General features: G+C 42.2%; 1 protein-coding gene across 1 annotated transcript in view; it reads right to left on the bottom strand.

Moving 5' to 3' along the window:
• The window catches only part of eif3ea (eukaryotic translation initiation factor 3, subunit E, a), a gene marked incomplete at its 3' end in the record, with an annotated part of 112,629 nt that extends 91,608 nt beyond the window's left edge, over positions 1-21,021 (bottom strand). The window contains 3 exon segments of the mRNA XM_084335915.1: positions 10,665-10,782; positions 16,238-16,355; positions 20,900-21,021. Coding sequence (XP_084192041.1) covers positions 10,665-10,782; positions 16,238-16,355; positions 20,900-20,989 — 326 coding nt within the window. The 5' untranslated portion in view covers positions 20,990-21,021.
• Positions 21,022-24,774: the final 3,753 nt, after the last annotated feature.

The following is a 24,774-nucleotide window of genomic DNA, read 5'->3' as shown; positions in this document are numbered from 1 at the left end:
AGTTTCACTGTAGATCATGTCAAGGCTCCTGTGTTGGCTGGGAAATGCATGTATTTGACCGTTCTATTGAGATCGCGAGTAGCGGTTCTCGGTTATTATTCCGGAAGTCCACCAATCCGAAACTATACTTTTAAAGTCCATATCACCAACATCCAATATACCAGATATGATGCCAAGAGCATACTCTACAACATGGGATCATCCATTTCTATCTACACTAAAAGCTGTTCACATGTAAAGGGTTTTTATAAACTCATCTTAATGATGTGCTCAATAGTTTCATTTGATTACTATTTTACACATCATCCAATAACATTTTCCAGGACAACTGTTTCAATTTCCATGTAAGTGTTCACTTTTGCTCAGTTTCCATGACTTTTCCATACCTGGAAAATGAACAAATAAATTCCATGTTTTCCATGTTTTCCAGGTACCGTGGAAACCCAACCAAATCTGCAAAGGAAGTCACTTTGCTTTGATTTCTAGTATGTTACACATTAGGGGTGGGAATCACCAGTTTCATCATGATACGATACGATATTGATTCTTTGGACAACGATACGATATTTGCCGATATCACAAAGTCTCTCACGATACAATACGATACGATTAGATTCAGGTGCCTGCGATCGATATGAGATGATATCATATGCCCATTTAACACAATCAGTAACATTTAGATCAACAAAAAAAAGGTAATGAAAATATCATTTGACATTTGTATTTTTGAGCTCTTCCAGACATTTAAAGGAAAATCAATCTATTGTTTTTAATACAAATAGACCTCCTGTTCACTGTAAAGTGCCACGTTTTTATATATTGAGCTTTAAACTTTAAGCTACATTTTTTGGAACTCAAAACTCACAACCTCCCTCTCCCAAACCGTTCCTACAACAATTTGTTGATGTTGCATGATCATGTATAGGCCTACATTTATTATGTATTATATTGTTTATGTTTAAATAACATTTAAACATCAAACTCCTCTGACCTCATCTGGTCTTTCCAAAGACGCGCGCACACACACACACACACAGAAAGGGAGAATGCTATGCTGTAACATCTACACACACACACACACAGAAAGGGAGAATGCTCTGCTGTAACGTCTACACACACGGAGCTACTGCTGTTGTTCTTGGGCGGATATGAGACTCGCCACAGGATTTTCAAAATAAGAGTATCGATATGAATCGATCTTATTACATCGCATCGATCCGATTCGATTGTTGATAATTACATCGATGTATCGATCTGGATCGATGTATCGTCCCACCCCTATTACACATCTCTTGGTATTGGATTGTAAAATGATCTGGGAAAATGATCAGATACGGATGTCCCGGAGTCAATAAAAATACGATCAGGAGGATGTAAATACATTTGGGGACACATTTCGGTAGAAACTTGCTAATGCCAAGCTCAGATTACGCGATTATAGCCCTGATTTTGCACGTAGGTGTTTGATTGCTATGTGTGAAATGTTCGGAGACGCGACCCGAGTCGCAGAAACCAGACACATCTAGCATGTTCAATATCTGGACTGCGTCTGGGACAGGAACCACTCAGCCAATGAGAGCACAATACATGAGAGAGAGAGACCATTCCGTCTTATATTGACTTTGAACTAGTGAGGGGCCGTGGACAGAATTAAGTAACCGTCTTGAAACGCTGTCAATTTAAAAGCCGTCTCGTCTGAATCGGAACAAGAGTGATTAAACCGTTCCGCCTGTTGCAATGTTCAATGACCCTGTCGTTTTATTAGTGTCTGTCTAATAGTTGTCGTTCATCATTATTTTAGGGACATTTTAAAAAAGGGGGATGAGCGGAGCTCTGGGAAATAACCGGCCCGTTACCAGTGTGGTCGACAAGTTGGCTTTGTTCTCCGCTCGCTCTCTCGCTCTCAGAGAAAGAGAGAAAACGGCTCAAATCTTGCCTTGTGCTTTCCCCAGTTATTCCTCGGACCAAAACCTGTGTCACATCACAGATATATTTGTGACAAATCGCAGTTCGGAGACCAGACAGATTTGTTGAAAGGTCTCGTAGTGTGTAAAGTAAACCCCCGTCGCTGATCAGTCATGTAGTCCGAGACCACAACGATATCACAAACGACTTCAAGATCCCCGTTTACAAGACAGAGTTGTGTGGACAGAACAGCATGCTGGCGATTTCTAACGTTGTCTAGCATGTAGGCTGCTTACCTTTACAATGAACACAATGTAGCTCCTAGCTGCTAAGGCTAAGCACTGTAGCAGCCAACTTCACTTGCTTGCCAATTCAAATTAAACTGCCTGAACGTTTTCTTCTGCCTTTCAGTTTTATTAAACCTCCTTGACACACACACACACACACCAATCAAAAGTTACTAAATAAATATACACCCCGTCACCGTTAGCAAGCCAGAGGAATCTTGCATGATTTCACAACATTGCTCGTAACTAGCCGCTAAGGCAGCCAGCTTCCATTGTGTGCTCATTCAAAAATGCCATCTCTCTCGTCTCCACAAAGCCCCATGAATAGATGCAAATTATTAAAAAAAGAAAAACGAGTACAACAGTTGTACCAAAATAATAATTTTCAGTGAGTTTATTCATGCGTTTCGTTTTCAAATGAGAAGCCCTCGTCGTGGCTGTAGTAGCCTGCAGGCTGGAGAGGCAGAAACAGCAGGGATCTTCATCAAGTCCTGGCGTGGATCAAACCTGTCACTGGAGTCATTGTACAGATTGCAGCTAAAGTTGAAGATATGCTCCTGCGTCTGCGCTGCCGTCTGCGCAGCAGCTAGACCAACGTACTGCCATGTTGGCTCAACACATGGTTTACAGCACACCTAGACCAACGTACTGCCATGTTGGCTCAACAGGTGGTTTACAGCACACCTAGACCAAGGTACTGCCATGTTGGCTCAACACGTGGTTTACGGCACACCTAGACCAAGGTACTGCCATGTTGGCTCAACACGTGGTTTACAGCACACCTAGACCAACGTACTGCCATGTTGGCTCAACAGGTGGTTTACAGCACACCTAGACCAAGGTACTGCCATGTTGGCTCAACAGGTGGTTTACAGCACACCTAGACCAACGTACTGCCATGTTGGCTCAACACATGGTTTACAGCACACCTAGACCAAGGTACTGCCATGTTGGCTCAACACGTGGTTTACAGCACACCTAGACCAAGGTACTGCCATGTTGGCTCAACACGTGGTTTACAGCACACCTAGACCAAGGTACTGCCATGTTGGCTCAACACGTGGTTTACAGCACACCTAGACCAAGGTACTGCCATGTTGGCTCAACACATGGTTTACGGCACACCTAGACCAAGGTACTGCCATGTTGGCTCAACACATGGTTTACAGCACACCTAGACCAACGTACTGCCATGTTGGCTCAACACGTGGTTTACAGCACACCTAGACCAAGGTACTGCCATGTTGGCTCAACACATGGTTTACGGCACACCTAGACCAACGTACTGCCATGTTGGCTCAACACGTGGTTTACAGCACACCTAGACCAACGTACTGCCATGTTGGCTCAACACGTGGTTTACGGCACAGCGTAGAACTACTAGGCCGCAGTGTCCACTAGGGCTTTCCCTAAACAAGCTTCACTATTAGTTTATTCAAATTTAGCTTGGGGTCAGCTTAGAAACAGACACATAATTGTCTCATCATTGTGTGTGTGGATGCGTACACGAGTGCGTTTTTGTGTTGGAACCCTTGCGTTTGGCATTTCATTGAAAATATGTTTTTACGTTGCAGGAAATTACAGCAAATGGCTTTTATTGCAATTTTTTGCCTCTCAGATGGTAGTTGCGACTCTGCACCATCTTTTTTGAAAATCCTGGGGAAAGCCCTGGTGTTGCACTCTACAACATAAATCGTGTCGTTGTGAAAGACCGTGTTTGTCAGGGAAACACACGTGGTGTATATGATGGAAACACACGTGGTGTATATGATGGAAACACACGTGGTGTATATGATGGAAACACACGTGGTGTATATGATGGAAACACACGTGGTGTATATGATGGAAACACACGTGGTGTATATGATGGAAACACACGTGGTGTATATGATGGAAATAGCTTCGATAGATGTGGAACAAGTCGTCTTAAGTCTCTCCTCTATTTGATCCATGGTTGTCTCGAAGTGGCCAGTAGCTCACGGCTCTTGCGTTGTCCACGTCAGCCCACATGGTGTGGCCTCGCCGGCAGGACGTCCTCTGTGGAGCATCGACACGAGCGCTGAAACGATTCCTCGAGTGACTTGATTTTGCCTCAAGGCCCGATTTAACACACAGCGCACTATACTGTTGCACTTCAGAGAAGAGATTTCAGGTACGGATTGTAAAATGGAAGAAGATAGAGAAAATAGCAATGAGCAAAGAGAGACAGGCCCTAGAAAATGCCAGAAAAGGTTTGGGATCATTTCATGCTGAAAGAAAAAGGAAAACTCTGTACAGTGTGTGTCTATTAGGGATGGGTACCTTTCACATTTGAACCGATACCGGTACCTGTGAATCGATACCGGTACCCAACGGTACCTTTTTTCGGTACTTTAGTCTCAAGAAATTTAATTTACCTACCTCAGTCGTAAAAAAATATCCAAACTTCAAATTGGATACACACATCAATTTCGACAGTTTTCGGCTTGTCATTGCTCCGACTGCTTTGTTGTTGAATCAAGTCAAATCCTAGGTAAGCATATATTGTGCGTGTGAACGTTGACATGAAAAGAAAAAAGTAAAAAAAAAAAAAAATTAAAAAAAAAAAATTTTTTATTATTTTTCCGGTTTCTCACTTGATTCGATACTCGGTAGTACCAACGTGTTTCGGTTCGGTACCTCAAAAGTACCGAATTCGGTACCCATCCCTAGTGTCTATTGTAAAATGTAACCAGCACCACAATATCACTTAGGCCCCGTTTAGACGGAAACGCTAGCAGGTGAATCCGCAAAAATATTTTTTCGGATGTGCCTTTCGTTTATACGGAAACGGCGTTTTTACGGGGTGAAACCGTAAAAAGGTGAGACCACCTTCCAGGGTGGAATTCCTAGAAACGCTAAACCTTTGCGCTCTCATCTAAACTGTCAAACCGCATAAAACGATGACGAAAGGGTTGTCAAGGCTCTCGTTGCGTGTACTGCTTACATCACAGGCATGCGCCAGTAGCCTAGAAGCGTAAATAAAGCATGTCTGATTCTATCCATGGCGATCACCTGAAGGCTACATTGGCAGTACTTTTAAATACACAAGAATCTGTCCCGCGGCGTGACTGGACCCACTGTCTGTGAGTGACTCTGCGAATCAGAGGCAGAGTAGGGCGGGTCTTCACAGCACGTCATGTGACATATGCGCCAATCGTGTGACAGCGGGGCTCCGTTGTCTCGAGTTGTTACAGCCTCGTCTGCACGGAGAATTCCATCCCAAAACGCTAGTCTAAACGCAAAATTAAAAGTGAAACCGTAAGACGACTTTTGCGGTTTCTGTTCAGACTCTCTCCATCTAAACATAGCCTAAGTCAATGCTTCAGCATCCGAGCAGAAAGCATCCATTGTACACATCCAGTCCAGCAGAGCAGACAGAATTTAACGTAAATCAATAATTAGCTAGTTGAAATGATGGCTAGTAAAGAATGTACGTTAATATTAATTATGGCAACATGTAATGGCTGGTTAAGAGTACTGTAAATCAATATGGTGGCTGGTTATTATGTTAGGATATCCAAGTTGCTCAAGAAAATAACCAGCCAATTGCTGCAGTCAAAATTCTAAAAAGAAGACCGATCTTATTTTATCTTTTGTATATTTACTATTGATAACTAAAATAATCTATAGCTGCCTGCAACCCTAATCGGCACCACTTTCACTTTAGAGCCTAAATTTCCTGGCATGGATCCTGGCGTGGCGCTTCTCTTTGGAATAGGCCTCAATCAAATCCTAGGCCTAGTTGTATCAACAGTAGGCAAATACATTTAAGTACCCTGCATCAAAAAAGGTTAGTCTTGAAATGGCAGCTTCTACAAGACATATTTATAATAATAATAATAATAATAATAATAATAATAATATGAAAAGTGGTTTAAACAGATTAAAAACAAAGCTACAATGATTTCATAAAAATATGATATTTTGGTCATATTACCCAGCCTTAGTTTGCTAGGGCGATTGGGCGTGGCTAGTTTCTCACTGTATGTAACGTGCACTTAAAAGGGGAAACAAAAGCATATTACATTATATTAATCTAGTTCTTTAATTTTAACTAGCAAAATAAGTACAAATTAATTAATACAATAATACACTTTGAATGATTTTAATTAATGATAATGTAGAAAAGAGATCGAACGATTTCAAATTCGGGACGGTCCACGTTCATTTTGGGGCAGTTCTGGGAGGATGGTGAAAAAGATTAGTCAAGAGCCCTGGTATTATCAGAACGATATATCCAATACCGGTATCGGTATCAGTGAATCCCTACTAATTATCTATAGATTAGGTCTATGATTCACTATTATGATGATGATTGCTGGTATGAGACTTGCTGGCAGACGGTTCAATAAAAAGCCTAAACACTCGGAACAGTTTCTACACCACCCTCCTGTTATCGTCTCCACGTCTCGGTGTATTAAGGCCAAATACACAGGACTAAAGGATTCACATATCGAGCGTTTTTATTGTCTCCGGCGTGGGACGATCCTCTCGTTTAAACCTAGAAATCACGTCAAAAGAACCACACGACTGCATCGAGCATAACTTCAGTGGACAGGCCTAAACAGCCAATAAGCCTGTGGCTTGTCCTTCGGCTTAGAAGAGAATTCCTCAGTGACCCCAGACAAGTTTCCCATTGTTTTATAAAGCCGACGGTATCAAAATGAATCCATGTATAACAAAAGACAGAAACGGAAACAGGATTCCGCGTCCAAAGAGACAGATTTGCCCTTACTGCAGAGTGACAGTACAAAGACGAGAGCTAACGCTAAGCTGCAATTATCAGGCTTCAAATCTCACGTTACAGTCCAATTATGACCCCTATGAAATGCTCACTTAATAAACAAACATGTGTGGGATCAAACTCGAAAAATATTAATAATAAAAAGGGAGAATTTTAAATTGGAAAGTAGATGGAAAGTGCTTTTCATTAACTGTGCTCGCTCTCGCCAAGAAGCAAAGAGGAGGATAAAGACTTGATTTTGACCAAACTATTTTAATCACCGCAGATGACAAAATAGCTTTAATAAAGTGAACCGCAGCATCTCGTGTCTGATGCTCTCCGTGTTCGCAGGGTACGCTCGTTGTGTGTGTGTGTGTGTGTGCTGCTCTCCGTGTTCGCAGGGTACGCTCGTTGTGTGTGTGTGTGTGTGTGCTGCTCTCCGTGTTCGCAGGGTACGCTCGTTGTGTGTGTGTGTGTGCTGCTCTCCGTGTTCGCAGGGTACGCTCGTTGTGTGTGTGTGTGCGTGTGTGTGTGTGTGCTGCTCTCCGTGTTCGCAGGGTACGCTCGTTGTGTGTGTGTGTGTGTGCTGCTCTCCGTGTTCACAGGGTACGCTCGTTGTGTGTGTGTGTGTGCTGCTCTCCGTGTTCGCAGGGTACGCTCGTTGTGTGTGTGTGTGTGTGCTGCTCTCCGTGTTCGCAGGGTACGCTCGTTGTGTGTGTGTGTGTGTGCTGCTCTCCGTGTTCACAGGGTACGCTCGTTGTGTGTGTGTGTGTGTGCTGCTCTCCGTGTTCACAGGGTACGCTCGTTGTGTGTGTGTGTGTGTGCTGCTCTCCGTGTTCACAGGGTACGCTCGTTGTGTGTGTGTGTGTGTGCTGCTCTCCGTGTTCACAGGGTACGCTCGTTGTGTGTGTGTGTGTGTGCTGCTCTCCGTGTTCACAGGGTACGCTCGTTGTGTGTGTGTGTGTGTGTGTGTGTGTGTGTGTGTGTGTGTGTGTGTGTGTGCTGCTCTCCGTGTTCGCAGGGTACGCTCGTTGTGTGTGTGTGTGTGTGTGTGTGTGTGTGTGCTGCTCTCCGTGTTCGCAGGGTACGCTCGTTGTGTGTGTGTGTGTGTGTGTGTGTGTGTGTGTGCTGCTCTCCGTGTTCGCAGGGTACGCTCGTTGTGTGTGTGTGTGTGTGTGTGTGTGTGTGTGCTGCTCTCCGTGTTCGCAGGGTACGCTCGTTGTGTGTGTGTGTGTGTGTGTGTGTGTGTGCTGCTCTCCGTGTTCGCAGGGTACGCTCGTTGTGTGTGTGTGTGTTCCCAGGGTACGCTCGTTGTGTGTGTGTGTGTGTGTTCACAGGGTACGCTCGTTGTGTGTGTGTGTGTGTGTTCACAGGGTACGCTCGTTGTGTGTGTGTGTGTGTTCACAGGGTACGCTCGTTGTGTGTGTGTTCCCAGGGTACGCTCGTTGTGTGTGTGTGTGTGTGTGTTCCCAGGGTACGCTCGTTGTGTGTGTGTGTGTGTGTGTGTTCCCAGGGTACGCTCGTTGTGTGTGTGTGTGTTCACAGGGTACGCTCGTTGTGTGTGTGTGTGTGTGTTCACAGGGTACGCTCGTTGTGTGTGTGTGTGTTCCCAGGGTACGCTCGTTGTGTGTGTGTGTGTGTGTTCCCAGGGTACGCTCGTTGTGTGTGTGTGTGTGTGTGTTCCCAGGGTACGCTCGTTGTGTGTGTGTGTGTGTGTTCCAAGGGTACGCTTGTTGTGTGTGTGTGTGTGTGTTCACAGGGTACGCTCGTTGTGTGTGTGTGTTCCCAGGGTACGCTCGTTGTGTGTGTGTGTTCACAGGGTACGCTCGTTGTGTGTGTGTGTGTGTGTTCCCAGGGTACGCTCGTTGTGTGTGTGTGTGTGTGTGTGTTCCCAGGGTACGCTCGTTGTGTGTGTGTGTGTGTGTTCCCAGGGTACGCTCGTTGTGTGTGTGTGTGTGTGTTCACAGGGTACGCTCGTTGTGTGTGTGTGTGTGTTCACAGGGTACGCTCGTTGTGTGTGTGTGTGTGTGTGTGTTCCCAGGGTACGCTCGTTGTGTGTGTGTGTGTGTGTTCACAGGGTACGCTCGTTGTGTGTGTGTGTGTGTTCCCAGGGTACGCTCGTTGTGTGTGTGTGTGTGTGTGTGTTCCCAGGGTACGCTCGTTGTGTGTGTGTGTGTGTGTGTTCACAGGGTACGCTCGTTGTGTGTGTGTGTGTGTTCACAGGGTACGCTCGTTGTGTGTGTGTGTGTGTGTGTTCCCAGGGTACGCTCGTTGTGTGTGTGTGTGTGTTCCCAGGGTACGCTCGTTGTGTGTGTGTGTGTGTTCCCAGGGTACGCTCGTTGTGTGTGTGTGTGTGTTCCCAGGGTACGCTCGTTGTGTGTGTGTGTGTGTTCCCAGGGTACGCTCGTTGTGTGTGTGTGTGTGTTCACAGGGTACGCTCGTTGTGTGTGTGTGTTCACAGGGTACGCTCGTTGTGTGTGTGTGTGTGTGTGTGTTCACAGGGTACGCTCGTTGAAAAACCCAACAAGAAGAATTTTAGTGACTCTCTCGCTCAAAATGCAGGCCTCTCGTTTCTTCAATTACATCAATGCAGCGCTGCAATTTACTGTATTAAATAACACTTCCTTTCTACTGATCCCCCGAATCAAGAGAGCAAGAACAGTAATAAATCTGAGACGACCCGCCGAATGTCTTGGGCTCTATTCACGACATGCAGAAGGTCTGGTTGGAGAAGGTGCTCGGCGAGAGATCAAACAGACGACACACTCTCTGGGTGAACAACACGTTCGGCTGCACGGTTCCCATGAGTGCATTTACATACACAGTGATTCCAGTATTATTTGAGGAATTCCATTTTGGAGTTGGTTGCACGTAAATGTCATATTCTGGGGTAACTGGGATAAGCCTGTATATCCCAATGAGAAATGTAAAAATGATCCCTGGAATATGCCGATATTAGCCAGGACACATATAGGGGCGTAAACACCCTATTACGGTCAGGTTTTGCGGGGCGACGCATGTTTAGTTTCCATGACAGCATTTCTGATACATAAGATGCATTTGTGATGACCCACCGCAAATAGATTTCCCAAAACTGACACAATAACATATTAACAGTTTTCTTGTGAGGTAAGTAGAGTCTTTTCCATTGCTGGGCAATTAATCGGAAAAAAAATTGCGATCTCGAATCGCGATTCATAGACTTATGCAATCTCATTTCTAAATGACGATTTTCTTTTTATAATTTTTTTTATGTTTTTACTTTTTACTTTACTTTTTTAAATGATGACGATTCTGACGAGTTATTTTGTATGTTACAAGAGACATTTAAGTTTAAATCAAGCACTTTGATATATGTTATGTTTAAGTCAAGCACTTTGATATGTTATGTTTAAGTTTAAGTCAAGCACTTTGATATGTTATGTTGTCTGTTTAAGAAAGAGTGCAATAAATGATGTGAGAGAATCGTGATCTCAATTCTTAAGAAAGAAAAATCGTGATTCACATTTTAGCAAGAATGGCCCACTGGCCCAGCCCTAATGTGTATCTAACGCACCCGGGTCAATCACCACCACAAATAACCTAAGAACCTAGTGCAACCAGGCCAACCACCGCCACAAATAACCATGTTAATACTCTGAATAGTCTGCTATGTATTGTACGCAGGGCATGACCAGGATATTAAGATGGATGGGATGCGAGTTAGTATCCAGTATATGAACGCTCACCTGGTGGACTGCATCTGCCTGGTGGTCTCCGGGTCCTCGAACATCTTGACGATGGGCTCCGTCTCCGACTGGAGCTGCTTCAGCTGGGCCACCACCGTAGTCCTCTTCTCCCTCAGAGCTGGAGGGACACCAGGCTTAAATTAGTCATCTTTTAAGCCCAACTTATACTTCTGCCAAAATGGAGATTGCAGAGCCATCTGTGGCCTTCACACCTCCTGAGAGATGTGACTCTGCACCGAGCACCAGGGCCGTCTTAAATACTTCCAAGCTTCGTTCGATGGGATTCGAATATGAAAATATATATATATGATTTTTATTTTTGCAAAATCAACTCTGCCTCTCTTTGTTAACTACAACAAGCAATGCTGTTGGTTATTTAAGATGAGGTCGGACTCGGCACTGACAGATTTGTGTTCATTGTGCTGCTTTTATAAAGCCTCAAATGACGGCTTACAATATTTCATGGAAACTAAGTGTTTAGTTTGTAGGGGTGGGACGATACATCGATCCAGATCGATACATCGATGTAATTATCAACAATCGAATCGGATCGATGCGATGTAATAAGATCGATTCATATCGATACTCTTATTTTGAAAATCCTGTGGCGAGTCTCATATCCGCCCAAGAACAACAGCAGTAGCTCCGTGTGTGTAGATGTTACAGCATAGCATTCTCCCTTTCTGTGTGTGTGTGTGTGTGTGCGCGCGTCTTTGGAAAGACCAGATGAGGTCAGAGGAGTTTGATGTTTAAATGTTATTTAAACATAAACAATATAATACATAATAAATGTAGGCCTATACATGATCATGCAACATCAACAAATTGTTGTAGGAACGGTTTGGGAGAGGGAGGTTGTGAGTTTTGAGTTCCAAAAAATGTAGCTTAAAGTTTAAAGCTCAATATATAAAAACGTGGCACTTTACAGTGAACAGGAGGTCTATTTGTATTAAAAACAATAGATTGGTTTTCCTTTAAATGTCTGGAAGAGCTCAAAAATACAAATGTCAAATGATATTTTCATTACCTTTTTTTTGTTGATCTAAATGTTACTGATTGTGTTAAATGGGCATATGATATCATCTCATATCGATCGCAGGCACCTGAATCTAATCGTATCGTATTGTATCGTGAGAGACTTTGTGATATCGGCAAATATCGTATCGTTGTCCAAAGAATCAATATCGTATCGTATCATGATGAAACTGGTGATTCCCACCCCTATTAGTTTGTCTAAGATTTTAAAAGGTTTAAACTTTACAGCACTGACAAAGTTGAACAAAGTGATGTACAAGTCCCACAACATTGAAAAAATTTAAAAATTTTAAATTTTAAACTGTTTTTATTATTTTTTTATTTTAATTTGTTTATTTCGAGGCTTCAAATTAAAATCGAATCTCGGCCCCGAAGCTTCGAATTCCAAAAAAGATATGGAAGGTCAGCCCTACCGAGCACCACAGAAGTAACTAGAAAGCTGCTCTCAGGAGCACAATGTCCGGCCAGGCAGCGTGCCCTAATCATAATGGAGATGTATTCAGGTAAACGTCTTATTACCCTTTTCTTACTCTGCATTGCTTAAATAATTATTAGTAACCTTAACCTATACATAATAAAAAAGACTATGTGGGCGACTGGGTGGCATAGCGGACATTGCCAACACAAGAGACACCGGGTTCGACTCCGGCTGTCGGCGTTGCCTCCGGCTTGGGCCAGTCGTCATACTAACTCAATTGGCAGAGTTAGCGGGTGGAAGACGATGGGTGGTAATCTGGACGTTGTGGACAGCGACTCCTACAGGTCGGTGGGGGACACCTGCACAGCAGAGACAGGAAATGGCGGGGGTAGTGTGAGCCTCCCACACGTTACACCTCGCCAATGAGAGTCCGCGCTGGCAGGTGAAAAGATGCTACAGGCTGCCTCCTCGTGTATCGGAGGGGACACGTGATGCAAGGCTTCTATCCTCCCTACAACCGGCCAGTGGGGGGCATATGCGAGCAACGTTCAAGACAGGGGAGGGGAGAATTGGCACAGCGGGTAATTGGGATGGGAGAAAAATAGAAAGAGAAAAAGTGGATCAAATCGTGCCTTTTGAAATCAAATTCAATTAATTTGAACCATTTTCATATGTCTGCGAGACAGCGCCAACACACTACAAGTCGAAATTCTCCGCTCTCTAATGCAAGCAGCGTCTCTGTCTGCAATGCATGTCCGACTGGAGCCACTGTCTGGGTGTGACTCTGCTTTGGTCCAATCACATTCCCCCACCCCCAGTCTGCGAATCAGAGGCAGAGTAGGGCGGGTCTTCACGGCAAGCTTGGTTGTATCTCCCTACTCACCTGGGGCAGTGTAGTGCATGTTTATTATTTAAGCATTACATCACGCGCAGGAGTGGTTTGTGAAAAATAAACCATGCCTAGGGGTGGTCGTTAGGCCCGAGGCGCAGCCGAGGGTTGTTAGACCCCCCTAGGCATGGTTTATTTTTCACAAATCACGACTACAAGTGGTGTAATGCTTTTATACAACTGCCACATTCATCCAACCTTATTGCTATACAATAAACACACATTAATCGAAGATTTATTGAAAAAAAACATCCGCCACAAAAAGTAGTTCCCACAACAACAAAAAAAGAGAAATTGCCTCCATGTGGAAGCAGCTCGGAAGTGCATCCAACCAACTAACACATCCAACTGTCTTTCAACTAAGACATCCAACCAACTAACACATCCAACTGTCTTTCAACTAAGACATCCAACCAACTAACACATCCAACTTTTCATTCGTTTTTAATTATGAAGTTAGCGGTTGTTATTGGAATGATTGATTGAACATTGTATTACCAGATGCAGAATGGGTACAATACAGTACGGCTCAATAGACACAATTGTTAAGGGGATGCAGACCTACTTTTATATAGAACTTCATTCTTAGATGCTTCTATAGAAAGTAGGTAAAACAAATTAAAAAGTTTTCGCCCTATTTTTTTATTTATTTTTTTAAACCTACTTTAGAGGGCCTAAACTTAACCAGTTGGAAACCAGGCGTACAGTAATAAAATTAGCAATCAATCAATCAATTCAATAGGCCATGCTCACTTAAAACAGCGCAGCACTCAGCTGCTTCTATGTCTCTCAGTCCTCCGCCGTTGCAGACAGGAGTGTGTGTGTGTGTGCGTGCGTGTGTGCCAGACAGTGTACGCGAGTGAGTGAGCTCTGCAGTCAGGGGCAAGCAAGTCAAGTCAAGAGTTTTATTTGTCACGGCATACAAGTATACAATGAAATGCGGGTGGTCTTGCCCGCAACAATGTGCAATACAGTGGTGTACAACATATAATAGAATCCAATAAAAAAACATTGTGCAATAACAGGTAACAGGTATGGAAGAAATTCTTTAAAAAAGATTGCCTAGGGTTAGGGAGGGTCTTCACTCTTGGCTACATTTGAAAAGAAAATGCAACATTAATTAATATGATCTGTATTGATCGATTTATGGCGCGATAGGAATCTCGGCCCTGTACCGAGCCCGTCGGGCTTAAGGGGTTAAACATCGGGCGGCCCCGAAAGTGCACGTCACGGCACGGCACTTTGCCCTCGTCTGCCGGGGCATTTTTGGGCATTTCTCCCAATAATTCAATACATTGTTGGAAAGTTGAATTTTGTCCAAAGCGACTTACAAGTGTGTGCATCAAAAACAGGAAAAAGGATCGACTCAACAGCTAACAATCAGTGACATTACCCGCTTCATAGTGTCATAACCCAGTGCAAAAAAAGAGGAGCGCTTTGTTTACAGTTATTTCTCCTTTTTACTTGGAAGCTCAGAGTGAAAAGTTTGCTTAAAATGTGTTAAAAACTCAGAAGGGAATGTTTTGTTTACAGTTTTTTCTTTACTTGAAGCAATGAGAAGCTTATAAGCACTTTAAAATTGCAATATCAACTGGATGACATAACCCGTGATTTCACATAATGTGAGCAGATATCGTGATGATATATATATATCGATGTAGAAAAAATCACTTGATTGATCAAATGATTAATGATATATATTTTTTCCATATCACCAGCCCTACAGTCCCACAGCAGCCGAAGAGCCATCCGTTTCTTGGTTCTAATTGGGATAATTGAGGCATTGAACAGAATGTTTATTTAGTTCTCATCGCTTTCTTCCAGTATGGCTGCCTGTAACCATTGGTAACCTAACCACTCTCAGAGAAAATGCTTAATTTATATGCAGTGGTAGAGTAGGTAAAACACTGGAAACGCATGATAGCAGACTACAAAGAGTGACACGTTCAGCCGAACGCACAATTGGAGGGGGGCTCCCCACCCTCCAGAACATTTACAACAAGCGTTGCAAGGGCAAGGCTAAGAGAATCATTAAAGACTCCAGTCACCCGAACAACTGCCTCTTTGAACTGCTGCGGTCAGGCAAGCGATACCGGAGTCTCAAGGCGAGCACAGAAAGACTCAGAAGAAGCTTCTATCCCCAGGCCATCAGGCTGCTAAACGAACAATGAATGAACACTACACAACAACAACCACCAAACGCACATAGCACACACATCCACACGCACACACTCACTTTAAACAAACACACTGTAGCACCCACTCCACACACTTTATAGCACACACCCACTTTAAACAAACACACTGTAGCACCCACTCCCCACACTTTATATTTATGGATGAAGGATTGCACTACAACTCGTACACCTTACTGTAAATTGTACCTAAAATTGTACCTCATCCCATTTCTGCTTTGCACTAGATAGTACTGTACATTAGTACACTGCATAGTATTGTGTATTGTATATTATATGGTAACTCAGAACATTGTACATATGTCTATACCGAACACTGTGACCTCATTTTTCTTCTTCTAAATTCATGCTATATTATGTTATTATGTTATTTGATACTATCTTGTCTAGCACAGTCTCTGGAGCGTAACAGTAAGAAGCATTTTGTATGAAAGTATTCTGTACTTCTGTATGACAACTATTAAAGAACTAGAACTTGATATTACTTTTCTACTGTGTTGTTTACCTGTGTATACAAGACCCAGTAACAACACACCAAATGATTATGTTTAAGTTAAGGGCTGGGTGGGCGGCTACGTGGCGTAGTGGGCAAGGCACTCGCCACGAAATGCTGGAGACGCTGGGCTCGTCAGTTCGAGCCCAGCGCTCCACATTTGCTTTCAGTTTAGCTGGTCGTCCACAGTAATACACATTGGCCGTATTACGGGGAGGGAAACTGAAGGGTGGGGATCGGGCGTTGTGGACAGCGACTCCTACAGGTCGGTTGGTGCGCCTGCGCAGTAGAATCAGGAATTCACTGATTGGTTGTTAGTGCGTGTGCTCATATCCAAGCTTGGAAAATCGATATATCGAAATTTGCGACCACGTTTCATGTTTATTTCGAGGGAATAATTTATCGCGATAGTTATCGTTATCGTTTTAGCGCCCAGCCTATCAAATAATTGTTTGTTGCAGCAGTATCAAAAACTGAACATTATTGTGATACGATACTTTGTTTACATTGTCAAGTCACAAGTACAACAGACGGGGGACTTACTGTGGGGAATCTCCTTCTCGGGAAAGAGGTTCCTGTACACATCCATGGCAAAGTCCACCATGTTGGTTTCACTGAGGAGATCCAGCTTTCCATGAAGCAGTTCCTTTTCATTGTAGATCTGAAAAGACAAGACAGTAACGGGGAGAGGTTAGAAGGCTGCACACAATACTCTGTATATTTATATTTACCTTCATCACGATATGAACATGCGTGAGATGAACGCATCACAAAAGCGATGTAGAAGAGGACAGAACATTCTCTCCCTTTCGCTGCCCCCCCCCCCCCACACTCCCCCTCTCTCTCTCCCTCTATGCGTCATGATGTGGTACAAAGCGCTTTACAACTTAAGCCTCACATTCACACCCATTCAGTCACACATTCACACACAGGCGGCGGAGGAAGCCATGCAAGGTGCTCATCGGGAGCCTTGTTATTATTGTATACTAAAGATGTAAGGGTACCGAGTACATTTGGTACAGATCGATCTAGCGTGAGAATCGGTCGGTACACTTAAAAGTACCAAGTTCGGTACCCAACCCTAGTGAACGGTGTAGGAATTAAAACAATTTCTATATGTGCCTCATCAATTTCTTTTTTATCCACTTTTTCTCCCCATTTTCTATTTTTCTCCCATCCCAATTTCGTATTATCCAATTCTTCCCTCCCCGGTCTTGAACGTTGCTAGACTATGCCTCCCACTGGTCGACTCGGTTGCAGTGAGGACAGAAGCCTTGCATCACGTGTCCCCTCCGGTACACGAGGAGGCAGCCTGTCGCATCTTTTCACCGCAGCAGCTCGAACTCTGTGGCGAGGAGTAACGCGTGGGAGGCTCACGCTGCCCCCGATACTTCCTGTTTCTTTCTGCTGTACAGGCATCACCAAACCGACCTGTAGGAGTCGCTGTCCACAACGTCCAATCCCCACCCACCGGATTTCACACCCCTAACACTGCCAATGTGTGTTAGTATGAGTGACCGGCCAGCCGGTAGCAACGCCGAGAGCTAGGCTCGAACCCAGCGTCTCCTGCGTTAGTGGCGAGCGCCTTGCCCACTGCGCCAATCAGCCGCCCCCTTGCCTCATCCATTTTAAGGGACCAAAAGTTATTGGACATTAATAACAAAGCTGGTGTTCAGGCTGCCAAGGATTTGCAATAAAGTATCAAAAGTGACCATTTTATTTATGGATTGTTAGTTTGTCCAATTACTTTTGGTCCCTTACAAGGGGGGGGGGGGGTTGCTTTTATCCAAAGCAACTTACAAGTTGTGTAAAACGATTATTATGGCACATGGCAGCACACCCTTCCTTCACAGTGGTGCGCTCCACTCCTCCCCCCAAGCCCAAACAGTAGTTTCAGCTCGCGTCGACTCAAGAGGCAGAAGGGAGCCATCAGTAGTTATTTTTAAAAGTCTTTGGTAATTTGTAGAAGATGACAGAAAGGCAGCCTTTGGTTGAAAAGAAAAGTTCAATAATCGTGATTTTAATATCAAAATAATTGTGATTATGATTGTTGCCATAATTGAGCAGCCCTACATGCATATGTTTGGTGGTATTTGTTTTCAATACAGTGGCTGTTTAGGTGCAATTTGTTTAATAAAAGTATGATGGAAATAATGTATTTCAGTCATTATTCAGTGGGCTATTCATAGGCTATTCATTGTCTGGGGTCTATGTTAGCAGCTAACCTAAAGCAGAACAGCATTAAAACTGTATATTTAAATATCTATTTATTCATCACAAATCATGTCGTCATCGCCAACATTCAACAATGTTATTTATTGCTAGAGTAGATGTCCCTCATATCGTGAAGCCCTAGTTAGAAGGATAGGCGATTTCCTTGCACAAAAAGTTTGTGTCGTTTTTTCTTCCAAGTCAAGTCAAGTCCAGCATGGCTGCCTGTAACCATTGGCAACCACAAAAGAAAATGCAGTAGGTAAACATTGGAAAAGCATGATATCACTGTTCCACTGTGACTTGTTTATTATTACACAATCCAGTAATAAGACAGACATCTATTATTACATGTTAGTTTATATATTTCTCACAACACATCGTCTCTTCCAACATGGAGGACAAATGGGCATTATAAACACTGCATAAAAGGACGCATTTATATTTACTAAAGTATTTCCCCTCCATTTGCCCATGCCATCACGGTCCCGGGCCAGCTATAGCATCTTCTCCACTGCTTAAATGTTTCAGTCAAATGACAGCATCAAGTTTCTTTATTATTGTCATACAAAAATACAGAATATTTTTATATGAAATGCTTTTTCCTGTTCTGCTCCTGAGTGTGCTAGATAAAAAAAATAGATAAGTAAAAAATAGAAGTCAAAAGTACGTGACAAGTAGGGCTGGGCGATATAACGATAATTATCGTGATATTTTAATAAATCAATATCGGGGGGGGGGGGGGGGGGGTCAGGAAAAAAATTGAATTCTTTTTTTCGACCTGCAACAGGGCAGTTTTAAAACCAGAGACAGTGGACAGACTTGTCTTTCTTGCCTGCAACATAAAGTAATTTGCCATGAGATTTATTTTTCTCTTTTATTTTGTTTGCTTTCTAATTTAAAATACAGTTTGAAACCGTCTGTACACAGTAGGCTGTGTGCTAGCAGAGCTAGCAAAAAAGCGCCAAAAGATAGAAAAGAAACTAGCAGAGCCAGAACTGTTCAACTCCCCTGGAGCCACAGCCAGCAGAGAAGCCGGTTTACTTTAGCTTTCAAACCAGCTGCAGCCTGAGAACTGGAGTTTGAGGGGATGTAACACTAAAGATGGCGGCAACGACAAAGAATTGCTGATTTTTAATTGCTGATTTTTTTTTTAATCGAGTGATATGATATTGTTATCGAGTGATATGATATTGTTATCGATATCGTTATCGCGATATCATTTTTGGCCATATCGCCCAGCCCTATGCTAGATGATGTACGGTTGGTGGTTTGAACAACATGTTATAGAAACATGCTAGATGATGTATGGTTGGTTGTTTGAACAACATGTTATAGAAACATGCTAGATGATGTATGGTTGGTTGTTTGAACAACATGTTATAGAAACATGCTAGATGATGTATGGTTGGTTGTTTGAACAACATGTTATAGAAACATGCTAGATGATGTATGGTTGGTTGTTTGAACAACATGTTATAGAAACATGCTAGATGATGTATGGTTGGTTGTTTGAACAACATGTTATAGAAACATGCTAGATGATGTATGGTTGGTTGTTTGAACAACATGTTATAGAAACATGCTAGATGATGTATGGTTGGTTGTTTGAACAACATGTTATAGAAACATGCTAGATGATGTATGGTTGGTTGTTTGAACAACATGTTATAGAAACATGCTAGATGATGTGTGGTTGGTTGTTTGAACAACATGTTATAGAAACATGCTAGATGATGTGTGGTTGGTTGTTTGAACAACATGTTATAGAAACATGCTAGATGATGTATGGTTGGTTGTTTGAACAACATGTTATAGAAACATGCTAGATGATGTATGGTTGGTTGTTTGAACAACATGTTATAGAAACATGCTAGATGATGTATGGTTGGTTGTTTGAACAACATGTTATAGAAACATGCTAGATGATGTATGGTTGGTTGTTTGAACAACATGTTATAGAAACATGCTAGATGATGTATGGTTGGTTGTTTGAACAACATGTTATAGAAACATGCTAGATGATGTATGGTTGGTTGTTTGAACAACATGTTATAGAAACATGCTAGATGATGTGTGGTTGGTTGTTTGAACAACATGTTATAGAAACATGCTAGATGATGTATGGTTGGTTGTTTGAACAACATGTTATAGAAACATGCTCGCCAACAGGACATCAGTGAGACAGTGTGTACAGTAAATGACCAAGTATGGTTGTCAATATTCCAATGTACGGTTTTGCTTGTACAGTTGTACAGTGTTCCCCCCCCACCCCTCCCCTTTTAGGCTGATAAGATTTGATTAACATAATAGAAATTACCATCAGACTCGGCATTGTCTGAAAAGATGCCAACTCTATTCTATCTAACTTGTACCATTTATTAACCACAGATTACACTATTTTACAAACACGAAATGGTATTACATATAATAAAAATGAGGAGATACGTCAGTAGTAGACCGTTCACGTTGGAGTCAATAGAATAGTAGCTTTGCAGGCTAACGTTAGCTCGGGTTAGCCTTTTCTGTTTTTACCTTAGCTAGTAGCCACTTCGCTAACAAACACTAGTGAACCAGGTCGGTAACGTTACGTTATATTATTATTATTATTACCATAGATGTTTTGTTTTTGTTATTAAAACATTCAGTGTGGCTGGCTGGCAAACGTGGTTAGCCAAGTTAGCTCACATTAGCTGCATGCAACAGCAGTTAGCGTTTAGCTAACAAGTGCTGGGCATGTTTTATAATCCTATACGTCCCGGGTGAGCGGTGCCTGTGAACGAGAGGGACCGAGGACGACGAGGAAACACCGCCCGTCAAAAGGCCAACGAGACTCCCCGTGTTGTAAACCGCGCGCCCCTACAGCACAGCCAGGTTGAACCCGAGCGCCTCCCTCGCGGCACGTGGCGGTTAGAACGTTTAAAACACGGCCCAACGTCACGTTTCTTTACAAAGAACAACAGAGAACGTGTCAAGTGCTTAAGAAGAACTCACCTCTTTAACGGACAGGAATTCCAATAGAGGAAAGACGAGATGCCGGTCCAAAAAGTGGGCAATCTTGGTGGTTAGATCGTACTCCGCCATCTTTACGGCGAGAAGGGAAGCGGATGGGGCGGTGACGTTGTAGTGACCAACCAATCAGCGTCCGGTACAGCTGGGGACGAGGTTAGAAGGATGCTGAGATGATTGATTGATTGAAAACTTTATTAACAGATTGCAGAATGGGTACAGTACAGTACAGCTCAATTACATACAATTGTTAAGGGGATGCAGACCAGAGAAAGACTTTCGTCTTGTTTACATCAGGGTCCCCCATTTTCAATTCATCATAACATAATATGACATACACGACATACAGATAGACAGTACTGCTACATCTATACATTTATGACACACCAGATTTGCAAATACAGTACTGTTTGTGATACAAAAAGAGTCTAGAAAAGAGAGTATATACATTTAGAAACTGTACATTGGAGGAGGTTGAGTGGGGTTGAGTGGGGGGGGGGGGGGACTGTACTCACAAATGTTCTACAATGTTCTATTATGACATCATACTGTGACATCACAAATGTTCTAGAATGTTCTATTATGACTCAACATCCAGTTTAGCACACATTAATTTAGTTTGATAGTTATTGACAGTAAACAACTTTGAATATGGCCACCAGTGATGTTCATGGAGCTGTATTTCCTTCATGAGGCTTCAATGTCCCTGATGGCCATATTCAAACAAGTTTTCATTCAATCTCAAAAGATTAAATAACTGTCAGTGCCTCTTTAGGTCTTAGCATTAATTAATTTCACCTAATACAAGTAAATAAAAAAAACAAAAGATTATGCAGACAGTCTGTATTTAAACTCTTATTTATTTTTCATCTTAAAATATACAAAGGCCAAACTTAAGGGAATCGTCTTAAGAAACACATACATAAAGAAAACGCATCAAATCCAGTCAAAAATACTGTCAGGTCTAACGTCAGCATAGCCACTATTACTAAACTAGTTACAGTAGGTAGCACTATTACTAAACTAGTTACAGTAGTTAGCACTATTACTAAACTAGTTACAGTAGGTAGCACTAGTCTATTACTAAACTAGTTACAGTAGGTAGCACTATTACTAAACTAGTTACAGTAGGTAGCACTATTACTAAACTAGTTACAGTAGGTAGCACTATTACTAAACTAGTTACAGTAGGTAGCACTATTACTAAACTAGTTACAGTAGATAGCTAGCTACACCTATTACTAAACTAGTTACAGTAGGTAGCTAGCTACATCTATTACTAAACTAGTTACAGTAGGTAGCTAGCTACATCTATTACTAAACTAGTTACAGTAGGTAGCTAGCTACATCTATTACTAAACTAGTTACAGTAGGTAGCTGCTACATCTATTACTAAACTAGTTACAGTAGGTAGCTAGCTACAGCTATTACTAAACTAGTTACAGTAGGTAGCTAGCTACATCTATTACTAAACTAGTTACAGTAGGTAGCTGCTACATCTATTACTAAACTAGTTACAGTAGGTAGCTAGCTACATCTATTACTAAACTAGTTACAGTAGGTAGCTAGCTACATCTATTACTAAACTAGTTACAGTAGGTAGCTAGCTACATCTATTACTAAACTAGTTACAGTAGGTAGCTGCTACATCTATTACTAAACGAGTTACAGTAGGTAGCTAGCTACATCTATTACTAAACTAGTTACAGTAGGTAGCTAGCTACATCTATTACTAAACTAGTTACAGTAGGTAGCTGCTACATCTATTACTAAACTAGTTACAGTAGGTAGCTAGCTACATCTATTATTAAACTAGTTACAGTAGGTAGCAGCTACATCTATTATTAAACTAGTTACAGTAGGTAGCTGCTACATCTATTACTAAACTAGTTACAGTAGGTAGCTAGCTACATCTATTACTAAACTAGTTACAGTAGGTAGAATTACTAAACTAGTTACAGTAGGTAGCACTATTACTAAACTAGTTACAGTAGGTAGCTAGCTACATCTATTACTAAACTAGTTACAGTAGGTAGCACTATTACTAAACTAGTTACAGTAGGTAGCACTATTACTAAACTAGTTACAGTAGGTAGCTAGCTACATCTATTACTAAACTAGTTACAGTAGGTAGCTAGCTACATCTATTACTAAACTAGTTACAGTAGGTAGCTAGCTACATCTATTAATAAACTAGTTACAGTAGGTAGCTAGCTACATATATTACTAAACTAGTTACAGTAGGTAGCTAGCTACATCTATTACTAAACTAGTTACAGTAGGTAGCAGCTACATCTATTACTAAACTAGTTACAGTAGGTAGCTAGCTACATCTATTACTAAACTAGTTACAGTAGGTAGCACTATTATTAAACTAGTTACAGTAGGTAGCTAGCTACATCTATTACTAAACTAGTTACAGTAGGTAGCTAGCTACATCTATTACTAAACTAGTTACAGTAGGTAGCTAGCTACATCTATTACTAAACTAGTTACAGTAGGTAGCTAGCTACATCTATTACTAAACTAGTTACAGTAGGTAGCTGCTACATCTATTACTAAACTAGTTACAGTAGGTAGCTAGCTACATCTATTACTAAACTAGTTACAGTAGGTAGCTAGCTACATCTATTACTAAACTAGTTACAGTAGGTAGCTAGCTACATCTATTACTAAACTAGTTACAGTAGGTAGCAGCTACATCTGCTTCCACATCTTGTGTTGAATGTCGGACTGGGACTTGACATGACATTACCAACGTCTTTGAATATTAAAAATGGTTGACCAATGAGGTCAACAGGCTACTACCGGCAATCCATGTCTGTAATAATAATAATAATAATAATAATAATAATAATAATAATAATAATAATAATAATAATAATAATAATAATAATAATAATAATAATAATAATAATAATAATAAAACAAGAATAAAACATTAAAAAAAATATTATTACAGTTTTTCTTTTCTTTTTTATCTTAGGGGGGGCTAATATTACATTTAGGGGGGCTTAAGCTTCTTCTTGTAAGCTTCTATCCCCAGGCCATCAGGATGCTCAATGAACAATAAACTATGTAACAACCATCAAATGCACTCACAGCACACACATCCACACGCACACACTCACTTTAAACAAACAACTCACTGCAGCACCCACTTTACACACTTTAGAACACCTAAACACACTTTATATTTATTGGTAAATAATTTGCACTACAACAGGGCGGCTACGTGGTGCAGTGGGCAAGGCGCTCACCACGAATACTGGAGGCTGGGCTCAAACAGATCATCTCCCTGTTCGAGCCCAGCGCTCCACATTGCTTTCAGTTTAGCTGGTCGTCCACACTAATACACATTGGCAGTATTAGGGGGAGGGAAACTGATGGGTGGGGATCGGGCGTTGTGGACAGCGACTCCTACAGGTCGGTTGGTGCGCCTGCGCAGTATAATCAGGAAGCGACGGGGGCGGGGCCCCTCCAAAGCGCAGACCCCCGACGCTGAAAGATCGAGCCGCGCAGGTGGAAAGATGCGACTGCTGTTACCTCGAGTATCGGAGGGGACTCGTGCTATGTATGACTTAGTCCACATTGCAGCCGGCTTGTGGGAGGCAAGAAACAGCGTTCAAAGACAGGGGAGGGTTGAATTGGACGATACGAAATTGGGATGGGAGAAAAATAGAAAATGGGAGAAAAAGTGGATAAAAAAAAATAATTTGCACTACAACCCATACCTCATTACACCTTACTGTAAATTGTACCTAAATTGTACCTCATCCCACCTCTGCTTTGCACTATATAGTATATTGTATAGTATATTGTATGGTAACTCAGTTACTTCTACTCTGCATTGAACATTG

The sequence above is a fragment of the Notolepis coatsorum genome, assembly GCF_963971535.1.
Source record: "Notolepis coatsorum genome assembly, chromosome: 19".
Lineage (NCBI taxonomy): Eukaryota > Metazoa > Chordata > Actinopteri > Aulopiformes > Paralepididae > Notolepis > Notolepis coatsorum.
Note: the sequence above shows the minus strand (reverse complement) of the source record. Positions and strands in the feature narration are given on the sequence as shown.